This window comes from Colobus angolensis, unplaced genomic scaffold, assembly GCF_000951035.1.
Source record: "Colobus angolensis palliatus isolate OR3802 unplaced genomic scaffold, Cang.pa_1.0 Scaffold31, whole genome shotgun sequence".
NCBI lineage: Eukaryota > Metazoa > Chordata > Mammalia > Primates > Cercopithecidae > Colobus > Colobus angolensis.
In genome coordinates, this window is record NW_012116377.1 from 11002197 (window position 1) to 11019137 (window position 16941).

At 38.9% G+C, this 16941-nt stretch overlaps 1 protein-coding gene across 1 annotated transcript in view; it reads right to left on the reverse strand.

Annotated features, from left to right (window-relative positions):
* FAM162A (family with sequence similarity 162, member A) overlaps positions 1 to 16094 on the reverse strand; it is a 26331-nt gene extending 10237 nt beyond the window's left edge. Inside the window, exon 1 of the mRNA XM_011950813.1 lies at positions 15937 to 16094. Within this exon, the coding sequence (XP_011806203.1) occupies positions 15937 to 15970 (34 nt within the window). The 5' untranslated portion in view covers positions 15971 to 16094. The remainder of the gene's footprint in view (positions 1 to 15936) is intronic.
* Positions 16095 to 16941: the final 847 nt, after the last annotated feature.

The window sequence follows — 16941 nt, forward strand, 5'->3', positions numbered from 1 at the left end:
GAACTCATCCTTTTTTATGGCTGCATAGTATTCCATGGTGTATATGTGCCACATTTTCTTTATCCACTCTATCACTGATGGGCATTTGGATTGGCTCCAAGCCTTTGCTATTTTTTTTTTTTTAATGGAGTTTTGCTCTTGTTGCCCAGGTTGGAGTACAATGGTGTGGTCTCAGCTCACTGCAACCTCCACCTCCCAGGTTCAAACAATTCTCCTGCTTCAGCCTCCCGAGTAGCTGGGATTACAGGCACCTTCCACCATGCCCAGCTAATTTTTGTATTTTTAGTAGAGACGGGGTTTTACCATGTTGGCCAGGCTAGTCTTGAACTCCTGACTTCAGGTGATCCTCCCACCTCAGCCTCCCAAAGTGCTGGGATTACAGGCGTGAGCCACCACGCCTGGCCAGAATGGCTACTATTAAAAAGTCAAAAAATAAGGGATGCTGTGGAGAGGTTTCAGAGTAAAAGGTACACTTATATGCTGTTGATGGGAGTATAAATTAGTTCAACCATTGTGGAAAGAAGTATGGGGATTCCTCAAAGACCTAAAAACAGAACTACCACTGAACCCAGCAATGCTATTACTGGGTATATCTCCAAAGAAATATAAATGTTCTATCATAAAGACACATGAATGTGTTTGTTCATTGCAGCACTATTCACAACGGTAAAGACATGAATCAACCTAAATGTCCATCAATGGCAGACTGGATAAAGAAAATGTGGTCTTTTCTTTAGGCCGGGCACAGTGGCGCATGCCTGTAATCCCAGCTACTTGGGTGGCTGAGGCATGAGAATTGCTCACTTGAACCTGGGAGTTGAAGGTTGCAGTGAGCCTAGATCATGACAGTGCACTCCAACCTGGGCAACAGAGTGAGACTGTCTCAAAAAATAAATTAAAAAAATAAGAAAATGTGGTACATATACACCACAGAATACTACGCAGCCATAAAAAAAGAATGAGAGCATGTCCTCTGCAGGAACACAGATGGAGCTGGAGATCATTCATTATCCTTAGCAAACTAACACAGGAACAGAAAACCAAATACTGCATGTTCTCATTTACAAGTGGGAGCTAAATAATGAGAACACATGGACAGACAGAAGGGAACAACAAACACTGGGGCCTACCTGAGGGTTGTGGGTGGTAGGGAGGAGAGGATCAGAAAAAGTAACGAATGGGTACTAGGCTTAGTACCTGGGTGACAAAATAAACTGTACAGCAAACCTCTGTGACATGAGTTTACCTATGTAACAAACCCGCACATGTACCCCTGAACTTAAAAAATTTTAAAAATATCATTTCACCTAGACTCTAGCTATTATCTACCCCGACTGGATTGTTTTAAAGCAAATCCCAAATATTATATTAGTTCATCCATAAATACTTCAGTATATATTTCAGAATCATATCTGAAATATTAATATAATTTTAAAATGTTCCTTAATATCAGTATATTATGATCAAATCCTATTAAGATGAAATTTCTGATAGGCTCATTTTTTTTTTTTTTTAGTTGGCTTATTCAAAATAGGTGCACAAACTGAATATGGCTGATGCTTCCTGAGTTTCTTTAAATCTATAGGTCTCTCCTCTTACATTTTAAAAAATCATTTATTTGTTAAAGAAACCAGTCATTAGTCCTATAGAGTGTCCCTCAATTTTAGATTTTGCTTATCACACCCCCATGGTGTTGTCCAACATATTCTCCAAACTCCTCTATTCCTTGTAAACAGATTTTTGAGGCCTGAAAGATTCAGATTAGATCTTTTAGCAAGAATGTCATAAGTGGTAGGTACTGAGTATGTCTTACTATGCTACATCAATAGGCATATGCCAATTTTGTCTCTTTTCATATTAAGATTGATCAGTAGATGCTATTAATCTGATTCACCTTTTATAAGGTTCCCCATCAACCTTTCATCTAATTTTTTTTTTTTTTTTAGAACTGATTATTACCTAGATCCATTTATTTCATTAGGGACTGCAAAATGGTGGTATTCTCCCCTTTCACATTAACTATTTGGTTATCTTAAGGCATAAATCATGCAGAAAATGTGGAATAAATGCTAGATTATTGCCCTTTGCCAGTTTTCAAATGAACAAATTGGTTTTCTTGCAACTGCTTTATGTTGCATTTTTACACCTGTGATGTGCTCTAAGACTATTTCAGTTGTTCCTTTTAATCCCGTCTTTAGTTATTGAGAACCCTTCTAAATTGGCTCTGGAGTCCTTTGAACACATCCTTAGTGGTAATTGATAGCTTTCTTTCTGACAAGATATTCCAGACTGATTTTAAATGTTTTCTGCCCCTGAGTTGGAATCACACATTCCTCCCAATGGGCTCTGGTTCTTTTAAAGAAATGTTTTTAGAGACTCCTTATGGGGGGGCTCATTTTTTTTCAGTTTGTCACTGTTTTTGCCTTTTCAGTGAATAAAGCTAGGAAATACCTTCATAAAATAAATACATTTAAGAAATTAGTTTTAATTAGGAATTCTTACCTTCAGCTTTAGCATGAATAATTTTAATTAATTAAAATCAGAAGCAGAGACAACCAGAAATAGTTTTGATCAGGTGGGAGAAAAGGCAAGTAATTCTGATCTTGGGATTGTGGTGCAGATGAGGCCAGGTCTGGTATAAGCTCCTGAGATCACAAGACATCTAAGAGCCCCTGAGTCTCTAGGATGTAGAAGAGTGGAACAGAAATGAAAGCTGGAAAGGCACCAGAGATAAATCTGACTAGGGCCTTGCCACTATATGATGCTCTAGATGATAGAAATTGAATGCCCAAGACTTGTATTGAATGCAGTAAGAGTGTGTGCCCTCAGACCTTTGTGGTTAAAAATGAATTTGCTAGTGGATAAAAAGACTGTGCCTTGGAAGTTCCAAACTCCTACTTGGGTGTCTTGCAGCCTCAGTTTGGAGCAGTAAGGGAAGGTAAGAGAGGCAGTAGGAGTAAAACATGGTTACAGAGGCGGTTTCCCCAATGATAGTGAAAAGCATCATTTCCTCACTTTTCCCCCTTGCTGTTCAAAATATATATATATATCTTTTGAACATAGCAAGTTAAAAGATACTACTGTGGACTTCTCATGGAAATATGTTCATGTTTAAGATTTTAAAAATAATACTTTTATTGATAGATAATTCCCTATCATAAAACTCACTTTTAAAGTGTGAAATTCAGTAGTTTTCATGTATTCACAAAGTTGTGTATTGATCACTACTATCTAATTCCAGAAGACATTCATCACCCCAGAAAGAAATCCTGAATACATCAGCAGTCATTCCTTGTTTCCTCTTCCCCCCAACCCTAATTTGATTTCAGTCTCTATGGATTTGCATATTCTGGACATTTTATATAAATGGAATCATGGGGGGAAAAGAAAGAGAGATCAGCCTCTTACTGTGCCTATATAGAAAGAAGTAGACATAGGAGACTCCATTTTGTTCTGTATTTGAGATGCTGTTAATCTGTGACCCTACCCCCAACCTTGTCCTTGAAAGAGACATGTGCTGTGGTGACTCAAGGTTTAATGGATTTTGGGCTGTGCAGGATGTGCCTTTGTTAAACAAGTGCCTGAAGGCAGCTTGCTGGTTAAAAGTCATCACCATTCTCTTAATCTCAAGTACCCAGGGACACGTACACTGCCAAAGGTCCAAAGGTCGCAGGGACCTCTGCCTAGGAAAGCTAGGTATTGTCCAAGGTTTCTCCCCATGTGATAGTCTGAAATATGGCCTCGTGGGAAGAGAAAGACCTGATCGTCCCCCAGCCCGACACCCATGAAGGGTCTGTGCTGAGGAGGACTAGTACAGGAGGAAAGAAGGCCTTTTGGCGGTTGTTGGCAGTTGAGATAGAGAAAAGCATCTGTCTCCTGCCCGTCCCTGGGCAATGGAACATCTCGGTGTAAAACCCGATTGTATGCTCTGTTTACTGAGATAGGAGAAAACCGCCTTACAGCAAAAGGTGGGACTTGCTGGAGCAATGCTGCTAAAAGGTTTATGGAAATGTTTGCATATGCATATCAAGGCACAGCATTTTCCTTTAAACTTATTCATGTCACAGAGCTCTTTATTCATATGTCTTACTGCTGATTTTCTCCCTACAATGATCCTATTATCCTGCCACTCCCTTATCTTTAAGATGGTAAAGATAATTATCAATAAATACTAAGGGAACTCAGAGACTGGTGCTGGCGTGGGTCCTCTGTATGCTGAGCGCTGGTCCCCTGGGCCCACTTTTTCTTTCTCCATTCTTTGTCTCTGTGTCTCATTTCTTTTCTCAAGTCTCTGGTTCCACCTAACGAGAAACGCCCACAGGTGTGGAGGGGCAGGCCACCCCTTCAGAATCATACAACATGTGGGCTTTTATGACTGTCTTCTTTTACTTATATTTTCAAGGTTCATCCATGCTGTAGCATTTGTCAGTACTTGATTCCTTTTTATTGACTAATTTTATTCCACTATACCAGAGTTTGTTTACACATTAGTCTACTAATGGACATTTGGGTAGTTTCCACTTTTTGGCTATTATGAATAATGCCATTATAAACATTTGTGTACAAGTTTTTAAGGAACATGTATTTTTGTTTGTGGGGTATATACTAAGGGGTGAAATAACTGGGTGATACAACTCTCCATTTAATCATTTAAGGAATTACAAGACCATTTTCCAAGTGGCTGTAACATTTCACATTTTCATATCATGAGGGTTCCAACGTCTTCACAGCCATATCCACATGTGTTGCTCTTTTTGATTATAACTGTCCCAGTAGGAATGAAGTGGTATCTCATTGTAGTCTTAAGTTACATTTATGTAATGAGTAATAATGAGGATCTTTTCATGTACTAATTGGCTATTTGCATATCTTCTCCAGAGAAATATTTAGTTCCTCTGCCCATTTTTTTTAAGTAGGGTTATGTCTTTTTATTTTTGAGTTGTAAGAGTTCTTTCCTTATCTGATATATAATTCACAAATATAGTCTCCCATTCCATGAGTATCTTTTCACTATCTTGATGATGTCTTTTGAAGTATAAAAAAATTTAATTTAGGTGAGGTCTAGTTTATCCATCTTTTCTTTTAATGCTTGAGCTTTTGGTGCCATATACAAGGTCACAAAGATTTACTCCTATATTCTAGAATTTTATAGTTTTAGCTCTAATATTTAGGTCTGTGATGCACTTTGAGTTATAGTAGTATACTTTATGTGGAAAGGATCCAAATTCGTATTTTGGCATGTAAATATCCAGTTCTCCCAGCACCACTTGTTTAAAAGACTATTCTTTTCCTCACTGAGTTGTTTTAGTGCAATATAGAAAATCAATTGACCGTAAATATGAGAGTATATTTCTGGACTATCAGTTCTATTCCACTGATCTAGATGTCTGTCCTTATGCCAGCACCACACAGTCTTGATTATTATAGCTTTGTAGTTTCTAATCAGGACGTATAAGTCATCCAACCTGGCTTTTCTTTTTAAAGATTAGTTTGCCTACTCAGGGTCCCTTAAATTTCTGTATGAATTTGAGGACAAGCTTGCCAATCTCTGCAAAGGCCCCAGCTGGGATTCTGTTGGGGATTGTGTTCAATCTGTAGATCAATTTGAGGAATACTTTCATCTTAAAAATATTAAGTCTCTCAAACCATGAACATGGGATGTTTTTCCATTTATTTGGGTCTTCTTTAATTTCTTTCAGTAGTGTTTTTGCAATTTCCAGAGTACGTTTTAAACTTCGTTATTCTTTTTGATGCTATTATAAATGGAATTGTTTTTCTTCATGTTTGCATCATTTATTGCCCATTTATCTTGCATACTGCAAAACTGTTCAACATTTAGTCTAATAGGGTATGTGTGTGTATGTATTCCTTAGGATTTTCTATATACATGATCATGTTATCTGGGAATATAGTTTTACCTCTTTTGCCACTTACTGTTTTTCCTACCTAAATTCCCTAACGAGAAGCTCCAGTACAGTGTTGAATAGAAATGTTGAGAATGGACATCCTTGTCATGTCATGGCAGAAAAGTATTCAGCCTTTCACCATTAAGTCAGATGTTAGTTGCAGGTTTTTCATTTAATGTCCTTTATCAGGTTGAGGAAGTTCCTTTCTATTCATAGTTTCTGAGTGTTTATAGTGAAGAGAAGTTGCATTTTGTCAAATGCTTTCTCTGTGTTTACTGATGTGGTTGTGTGTTTTTTTCCTTTATTCTATTAACATGGTGAATGATGTTGAGTCAGGAGTCCTAATCTTACATTTTTACCATAAATCCCACTTGATCACAATTTATAATTTTTCATGTCACTGGATTCATTTTGTAGCATTTTCTTGAGGATTTCTGCATCAATATTCATAAGGGATATATATGGGTCTGTAGTTTTCTTGAGATTTTTTTTGGGGGGGTTTGACATGAGGATAATGTGGCCTCATCCAATGTATTGGGAAGTGATCCCTCCTCTTTTGTATTTTGGAAGAGTTTGTGAAATATTAATTCTATCTTTTCTTTAAATCTTTTTCTTCAATTGAATGCACAATTGAAGCCATCTGGGCCTGGACTTTTCCTTTGCAGGAAGTTTTAAAATCACTAGTTCAATCTCCTGTTATAAAGGACTTTTCAGATTTTTTATTTTTTCTTGACTTAGTTTTGGTAATTTTTGTCTTTCTATAAGTATGTCCATTTCATCTGGTTTATGTCATTTTTGGCATACAGCTGTTACCCACTCCATGTTATGTCAAACAAATGCTGCTGATTATTTTCAACAAATGCACCAGGGAGAACACTGTTTGCAGTGAATAAACTCCAAGTCAGGTGAAAAAAGACAAGCCCTATGAATGGGGTTTCCAGCGAACTGTCAGACAAGTCAAATAGTAACAATTCTCGAAGTTTTGGAGAACTCTAAACCCATTCCGCCTTCTACAGTGCCTGTAAGACTGCTGGTTTTCAAAGCAAATGTGATTTGTGAGGCTGCTGGTTTTCAAGGCTATTGTGAAGCTGAGAGAAGACAGGAATAAAGCAAGTTAAAACTCCACAAGACTTGCTGTCCTACCATGATTTCAGTCTTTTTTTTTTTTTTTGATAAATGCTCCTCAGATTGTTACAAATGCCTGGTAATTTTCCAGAGTTCTGGAAAAGTTGCTTCTGCCAACTTCTGGCAGTGTTATCATTGCTTCTGGGTAAAAATGGATTTTCAGAGGTCCTTACTCTTGACACATCTGAAGTTGGAATCTCTATTTGTGGTTACCTGCCACATGGTCTTTTTCATAAAAGGCCTCATTTATATCCTTTTTCAGGGCTATAAATCCCTGAACGCTTTGCCTGGGTCTGGTAAGCACAACATCTGTAACACCTAGTGGAAAGGAGATAAATTAATTGCTTTTAGCTTGTTTCCTCATTTAAAACATGGATAATGCAATGTTTCTTGTACCAAAGCTGATTTGAGGGTTAAATGGAAAAGCAAATATGGGAGCATCTGATAAGACACTTGAAACACAGCAGGCTCTCTGTTAAGTTTATTTTTAAAAAAATATTATGTAAAACATTAACTTTGATAAAATGCTTCTAGAACACTTTTCAATTTTACCCAAATATAGTTAGGATTTCTGATAAAGGTAATTACGCAGTTATGAGGCCATGGGAAAAGTCTATGAAACTCTTCAATAGCTTTTAATAGCACTGAGGATTAAGACACAATTATTAAATCTTGTGATCCTCAAACTTTAGTGTTTTAGTGTGAATCAGAGGAATGCCTTGTTAAAACACAAATCATGAGGCTGCCTACCTCCAGTTTCTGCATCCACAGTTCTGTAATGGAGGCTGTGAATTCGCATTTCTAACAAGTTCCTAGGTGATGCTGCTACTGCTGGTTCTGGACTATACTTTGAGAACCTAGGAGTTTCTCTCCCCTAAGATGTGGTTAAACATACGTAACATAATATTTACCATTTTAATTATTTTTAAGTGTTCAATTCAGTGGTGTTAAGTACATTTACACTGCTGTGCAACTAATTACTACTATCCATCTCCAGGACTTTTTCATCTCCCCAGAGAACCACTGGTTTAATGTGACCTACAAGGCCCCATCTCACACAATGCTGTCCCATTCCTCCTTTGGCAGGCACTTACAAAAGGAACAAGGTTAACTGGCAGCAAGCTAGGAGGACTCTGCTCTTTAAACAGAAAAAGAATCAATAATTATTTCGTAAGACAGCTGTCCCTCCCCATCCCTCCTAATTAGAACAAAGGCAGTTTAGGAGAACAGAAGACAAACCGCCTCTCAGCTAGCTCAGTTTGAGAAATAATACAGCAAAAAATGCTAACATGTATACTTACTATCAGTGACATCGATGTATGTTGGAGATATTCATTCAACAAAGTACTTCCTATGTGCCAGACATTGTTTTAGGAAATATACAAAAAAGATAAAAATCTGTGCCAGTAGAACTTGCATTCTACTGGGGAGAAAGTTTTATATATATATATATGTTAGATACTCAGTGCCAGAGAGAAAAAAAAAATGGGGACATGAAGTATGTGTTTGGAATGGGCTGTGTATGAAATTTTATATAGGGTAGTTAGGAAGTCCTCTGTGAGAATGTCACTCTTGAAGGGAAGCAAGGGCTAGCTATGCAGCTATCTGGTGGAAGAATATTCCAAACAGAAAGAATTATAAATGCAAAGACCCTAAAAGATTCTAGAGCCCATAAAGAGGAGGCCAGTATGGCCAGAACAGAATGAATAACGGGAAGACAAGTAGAATTTGATGTCAGAGGTACCTGAGGTAGCCATGGGGGGTAGGAACTTGGAGGCATGAGAGGTTCACCTAGATCAGACTATATCTCCCAACTTTTTCTTACTACAACTTCATATTGTATGCTAACAACTTTTACCTCCCTACAGTATAAATACTGATTAAAACATACAAATATTATCTTATTATAGATATTAGAATAGACTAATGTAAAAAATATTTTTTTAAAGACAAAGTCTTGCTCAAAAAATATTTTTAAAAATGTTATCAGTACATAGTGAAACCCTATCTCTACAAAAAATACAAAAATGAGCTGGGCACAGTGGCATGCGCCTGTGGTCCCAGCTACTCAGGAGGTTGAGGCAGGAGGATGGCTTGAGCCTTGGAGGCGGAGCTTGCAGAGAGCTGAGATCATGCCACTGCACTCCAGCCTGGGTGATAGAGCCAGACCTTCTCTCAAAAATAAAATAAAATAAAATTTAAAATGTAAAAAAGTTATCACTAAAAAATGTCTGAAGTATTTGATGTGGTCTTGGTTTTTATTTTGCAATTATAACAACATGACAGCATAAACAAGCTTTAATATCATTACTAAGACCTTCGTTTTCTCTCAAAGAGACAGAATATATTGACCAGACACCCAAGCCAGACATTTTCCATCCTTTGGTGGATCACGATTAAAAACATACAAACCAAAAGAAAAACAGCCCTTTAACCCTCTGGCTGGACTTGCAGCTTGTCCCTGGCTGACCAGTTCTGTGTCTCCAGGGTCCTAGCAGGAAGTTAAGATGAAGCCTCACAGCTGTCTCTAAGGCTCTGGGTGGCAAATGGCTAATCTTACGAGTAAAGGTTCTCAAACTTTTTTATCTATCAAAATCAGCTGGGGGACCTGTGAAACAGATTACTGTACCCCACTGATACAGTAAGTATGGACAGAACCTGAGAATGTGCAGTTATAACAATTGCCCAGGTAATGGTGACACTTCTGCTATGGGGGACGCATAATTTGAAAACCAGTGCCTTAGAAATATTATTGCTAGTTGGAGGCTATAGTGGTCAGCCAGGGTGAGGCTGGTTGAAATACCCGCTTTTCTCCTGGTAGTCCCCTCCTTTCCATAAATATCCTTTCTAACCCCATGATAGACAGTGAGGAAAGGTAGGGATGCTTTTTCTTTCTCAGAATCTTTCAAGGTCCTCTTGGAGAGAACCATAGGTGATGTGACTGGAGATATGACAACTCTCTGGGAATCAGAGGATCAATATTACAACCCACTCCCCAGAGTGGCTATCTGAAACTCTCTAGGCCTTAGCTGTTGACCTGGGCTTTGTGACAGAAACAGACTCCCTATATCCGTTTTCTCATCCTTCCCTGCAGGCTTGGAGAAATACCAGTCTTCCTTCATTCTTAAGTAGTAAACCCTCTCCTGAGGGATGTTGTACCAAACTTATCCTTATTTTCCACTGCCTTTTTCCTGCCAAATGTTATTTCCCCCATCTTTAAAATCAAAACTAAAAAACCTAATTTTTTTTTTTTTTTTTTTTTTTTAGAGACAAGGTCTCACTTTGTCACCCAGGGTAAAGTGCAGTGGAGTGATCATAGCTCACTGTAACTTTGAACTCCTGGGCCCAAGCGATCCTCCTGCATCATCTTCTGTAGTAGTTGGGACCATAGGCAGATGCCACCATGTCTGGCTAGTTAAAAAAATCTGTTTTGTAGAGATGGGGTCTCGCTATGTAAAAACCTTTGTACCACCAAGTTGTTATACACCATGTTATTATGTAAAAAACTTTTTGTAAAATAAACTTTAAATTATAAAAGTAACACTTGCTCATTAAAGAAAATTTGCAAGTTAAAAAAAGATGTGAAGAAAAATAAAAGCACTCATAATAACACCACTTAGGGATAACAACTTGGTGCATTAATATTTCTTTTCAGACCTTTCCTATACTTACATACAACATATACATTTTTCATAATCAGATAATCCTGTATCTTGCTATGTCACAAATACTTTCCAAGATATTAATAATTTTAGTAGCTGTATAACACCCAACACACAGCTGTAACCTGAATGTAGTAATTCCCTACAACTTGATTTGTTTCCAATTTTTCACTATTATAAGTGATGTTTCAATGAACAGTTCTCTACATACATCTTTGATGGTACTTCTAATTATTTTCTTAGAACAAAATTCTGGAAGTGAAGGGTAAAAGTGTATGAAACCCTTTAAGGTTCCATCTACATCTCTATCTATCTTATCTATCTATCTTTATCTCTATCTATCTATCTAAACTACTTTCCAGAAAGGCTGACTACTTCTCCAGTAACTTCTACTAGTAGTTAGTGAGAATTCTGTCTTACTACCCTACAATAACACTGAAGGTCCACTATGTTGGACAAAGCATTCACTTGTTCTCAACAGGTCCTATTAATAAAATTCTAATTTCCTCTTTTTCATAGCTCAAATGATTGAATAAATGGCATGTATCCACTACTTCACTTCACCACTCACACTTTATTTTGCTACAATGTTTCCTTCTCCAATCATTTTAATAAAATTACTCTACCAACATTAGTAACCTCTTTCTAGTCATACCAATACATTTTTTTAGATTCTCATCATTAGCCCTTCTGACTCTACTCTTGCCATTTTTGTGGTCATATGACTCTATTGATCTCATCCTTCTACAAGGATTCAGTGCCTTCTTACATTGTACCACCATATCCTCTCACTTCATCTCCAACCTCTATGACCTATCTTCTTTAATGTCTTCTTTCCCAATTCCTATGTCACACCTCCAAGGCTTAGTCCTTGTTTCTATTCTGTGCTAAAAGGACTCATCCATTCTGTTTTAAAAATCCACTCCAGACTAATTGCTCCCATATCTTTATCTCCATAACTTTACTCTTCCTTTGCCCTCAGGTCTTCCACCTCTCACCACCTATAACTCAATGCCACCTAAACCTACTCAATAATGCGCCATCTTCTCTGCCAAACTAACACAAATCTTTGATGGCGTTTCTGATTATTTTTCCAACTTTCTTATTTCTGACAATGAGGCAATACTTCCATAGTCCTCAACATTAAAAAACTTGTCTTTAAGTCCTTCCTTACTCAGTATCTCCAAACTCATCCTTTCTTCAAGACACTTCCTGAATATATTCCTTTGTTATTTCCATCATCACCTCACACATCAGTTACTGTAACATCTTCATAGGCAGCAGCAGTTCAACTGGTATGTAGTTACTGTGTTAATTTTCCAGAAACGTTTATTGTATTACTTCTCCTGCTAAAAGGTTTTTTTGGTTCAAATTCATTTGGTTCAAACTTCTCCAAACACCACACTTTATCTCCTATTACCTCCTGATCAAAATCCAAGGTAATCTTTCCTGTCGTAGCCTTTTTAGGACTCATTATCGCCCCTACGTGTGCTCACATCACTCTCACACCCCTTTGTTTCAATGGAGCCTTCAAGAATCTCAGAATTCTTGAAGCCAATGGTATACTGGAGGGGGCCAGTGGAGACAAGTCCTGATTTGTAGTGTTTGCCAATAACCCTTACCATAGCAGATCTTAAGCTACTAATGTAACATCACTGAATATGAAATTGGGAAGAGACTTGCACAAAGTCAGTGGCTCCAGGACACCACAGCAGCACTTATAATCTGGTCTGTAATCTAAAGCTTTATATATATACTGTTTTGTATAGGTTATTCTGGTGTATTATATGTTTGTTTGTTCACTGCAATAAATCAGCCATAGGAGTGGTGCAGTCCATTCATTTTAGAGCCTTCACAGTATACGTACAGGGCATTCATTGTGTACTCAATAAATACTTGGTAAGACCTGGAGAGGAGCAATGAGCAAAGCCAAAGGTGGGGGTAGTTAAAATGGGTATGTTCTCATTTAGGGTTGGTTAGCAAGAACAAACAGAACAATAAGGTAGCAGAATGTGATAGAAATAAAATCAGAATGGGAGCCAGGGGATATTGGCTATGTCCCAGGTCTGTACCTGTGTGATCCTTAGCAAGCCAATTCCCTTCTTGGCCCTTAAGTTTCCTCACCTGTAAAAATTAGAGGACTAGACTACCTGACTTCTAAGATACCTCTCTACTCTAATGCTCTGAAACGTCAGTTAAACTAAAAGGAAGGCAGCCCATAGTCCATTACATTGGTAACAATAATGACGATAATAAATTCATTTTCAAATCTGACCAGTCAACAGAGTTTAGGGCAGCAAAACTTTCTTTCAAGAAGAAACATTCTTGTAAGGTCATTCTATTCCTTTGAACTAATAATCATTCTGTAGAAGGATACAATATCCTAAAAGTTATATCTATTTTATTCTTTCAGGAGAAAAGAGGTGTGAAAACTCACCTTATATTTGCAGCATGTTCCAAGATATGTCCTAGCGTCCTTCGTCCAAAAAATATGCATTGCCTGTCTACTATGAGCTGAACACCAATAAGTGGTAAGGACTGAGTAAAAACAAAACAGATCTAGTGTTTACCTCATGAAACCCAGCATAGTGTGGGTAAATGGCCATTTAGTTCCTAATCATCTGTATCAGTGCTTTTTAACTTAAAGAGCATGAACTGCTCTGAGTAGCAGATACAAGCTATGGACCCTCTCTCTCAAAAATGGTACACAATCATAAAAATTTGAGAAGTTCACAGGACCTCTCAAACATGGAAGTGTCCAGTACCACAACTTAACAACCCTGATCTGTATCTACAACTGCATCTACAAAATAACAAATTTGAGCTCATAAAAGCCTATATTATGTTTGCTATATTGTTTGCTAAGGGAGTATACCAAAGATTGCCAACAGAAACAAAAGTAAAGGTCCGTCATTTATAAGGTTAAGTTTTGATCATCTGAAATTTCACTTACCTAGAGAATCTTATTTCAAATATTCTGGATAAATAAGGGATGCCTAGATTATGCTTTTTTTTTTTTCCCCAGAGACAGGGTCTCACTCTGTTGCCCAGACTGGAGTGTGGTAGCATGACTGTATTACAGCTCAATGCAGCCTCAAACTTCTGGGCTCAACTGATCTTCTTGCCTCAGCTTCCTGAGTAGCTGAGACCACGGGTTTGAGCCACCATGCCCAGCTAATTTTTAAAAGCTTTTCGGAGAGACAGGCTCTTGCTAAGTTAGCCAGGTTGGTCTCAAACTCCTGGTCTCAAGCAATCCTCCGGTATCAGCCTCCCAAAGTGCTGGGATGGCAGGCATGAGCCACCACACTGGGCCTACATTTCTATTTGATCTACCATTCCTTTGGCTAAGGCTGCTTATTAAATCAGTCTTCTTTCTTGAAAAGCCATTTGCACATGAAGATGTACTTGCATTTCAGAACTAAGTCAGCATGTCATGACTCTTTCATTTCAGATTAATGAGACCCAATTAGTCATGACAAATTCATACACGCACAGCCCTTGAATGAACAGTTTGAACAACAACAAAAAGCACAAAAATTCCAGAATTAGAGGGTACCGACTCCTATCCTGGCTCTAACATTTGCTGGCAAAGTGATCCTGGACAAATCATCTCTAACCTATGTTTCTTCACTTATAAAGTGTGGGAGGAGTAAGACTCACCTGAGAGGGCTGCTATGAGAAATCCATCCAACAAAATAATGTATATTAAAGTGTTTAGCTAGGAAATGGGTGAAAAGCAGTAGGTTGTTCTGGAGTTGCTCACAAAGCATCAGATATTCGTGGAAGATCATATGGAGAGAGCTGCTCATATAACATCCTTAGTGTGCTGTTAAACATTTTATATCTGAAGTAAAATAAATTGTTCTTAAATCACTCAAGGAATTCTGCTTTGGTTAAGTGGTCAATAGTGAAGTTTTCACACATTAGAAGTTTGCAGAGAGGCTTTGGAATTTTCAAGATGCATGAATATATTATCAAAGCAAGAAGGTGAACTACTTACAATACACTCAGTATTAGTTCCAAGATGTCAAAGTTCTTTTCCTGCAGTCCATTTTAACTTTTTTACAGAGCAATGATCCTTTCACTTGCCTTGTTGAAAAGCTTTATAATGGTTAATATGATGTACAGAAGATATTTTAGGTGAATTAGTTCAACAAAACTGACAAAATGAATGAAATCAATCATAGTACTGAGGATTTTAGTGGAGAGTGTTTGCTTTTAAAGGAAGCAAATATAATAATACTCCTTAGTTTGAGACATGTTTTCCAGTCCACTCTCCACTGGAACATCAGATAAGCTGTGTAAAGGATAACCTTGGGGTGGGGAGGGTTATATACCAAACTTGTGAAACTATGCAACATTCACTTTTTTTTGCATTATTTCATTTACATTTACAATATACATTTATATTATTTGAATAGCCAAGTTTGGGGCTATTTTTCCTTTAAAAATTGAATTAACAACTTTTTAATAATGTAGCGCCATTGAACAAAAGATCTCTGGTACCTAGAAAAGAGACAAAATGCAAGCCCTCTGATTTCTCAACCCCTACTATGCCAAGGCTCTGCTGGTTCTCCCAAGAAAAAGAATTCAGTTTTCATTACCTAAGTCCCAAACAGTCATCACACAAATGTCTACCACCAAAACAAACTGCAGATCCTTCTATTACACACTTTCCTCCAAGAAATTCGAATCAATTAATTGTATAAGTGTTTAAAAGTAATGTATCCTCCATTTTAAGAAAATAATTATTATTAATCTGTAAGACCTAAATCCTTGGCCTAATCAGACATTTAATGAGTGGGGAAACTTCAGACTGGAGGTTTTCTGGGATAAACTCCAGAGAGGAAGGGGCAGGGAAGAGGGAAGACTCAAGTAGAGCAACAGATAGGGGTGGTTAGGGTGGAAAGCTGAATGAATGGGTAAAAGGGAAGTCTTGTTTTCGACTGAGCTCAGGGGAGTCTGAGGACTGGGGTGGGGAGAAGGGTAGGCACGTGGGCAGTTAAATTGGTGGGAGCTGAGTGGATGGAGATGAGGGTAACTCACGGGCAGTCTCCAATATCTATCAGCAGCTGCTCACCTAGTTCTCTCCCACACTGACACTAAGGAGGCAGGATTCCGAGCAACCGAGAAAGTGCGTCATGGAATGGAGCCACTCCGGGGCCTAGGAAGGCTTCAGGATTCCCCCACCCGCAGCGGCCGGGCCAGCTGCCCTACCTCCCATAGCCCGACCGGCGTCTCACCCGCTGCCAGGAGCAGACCGCGGAGGCTCCCCATGGCCACCTACTACTCCGCCGACCAGCGCAGAACTTCGCCGCGGACGGCGGCGCTGGTGAGCTCAATGTCACCCAGTTCTGGAGAGGGAAGGACGCAGGCGGCGCCGGGGGTGGGGCGTACGCGACGCTGCGGGCCGGCATGCGCCAGTGCGGGGCGTGCAGGACGTGCGCGACGCGCTGGAGACCGGCGGCGCCAGCGTAGTGCCCCTGGCGCGGCGTTCCGAGCCAGTTTTGGAAATGGTCTTGTGGAGTGTGGCGCCGTGGGTTCTTGCTCTAGCGGATATGCATCCATGGAAGGACCTGTGTGAAATAGAAGGGAAAAGTGCAACTTTCGTGAGCTGTAAACGCCCGAAATACACCAGATAAACCAGTATTCCAGTATGCCGCTCTTCCAGTGTTTTCAATGAACATACGCTTTTATCAGAAAACACGTAATTAGACTCAGTGCTCAGTGACCTTTTGGCTTTGGAGCATCCCTCAGGCAAATCTGAGAAATTAACGTGTATGTTTTCAATTTGTTTTCTATTCACCTATTTTCTAAAAACATTTGATCATCTCCATCCTAAACACCTTACTCATACCCACCCACTCTGCCAGAAATACCGTTTTTTCTTGACGTTTCTTAGTGGTCCCAAATGCTTAACAAAGACCCCTCTGCTCCAGGGTCAAGGGAGGAAGATAGGCACTGGAGTGAGAGGTATTAGGTCTCACTTGCCTAGATTTCCTTCAACGACCACCTGGTAGGGGAACGACAAGGAAATTGTTTCCCTTTTGTGAAGATGGGATTGGAGTAAACAGTCCCTTCAAGTTCTGACAATCTTTGATCCATGCATCTGGCCCAGTTCCAGGAGGACATGTTAAAGGGGTTAGGACAGCAGGGTGACAGGTTTCGAGGTGGATGCGGACCACGTAGAAGTCAAGTCTTCCACTCAGCTTTCCTAAGGGTTCTCTTCGTGCTATATTTTTTGTCAG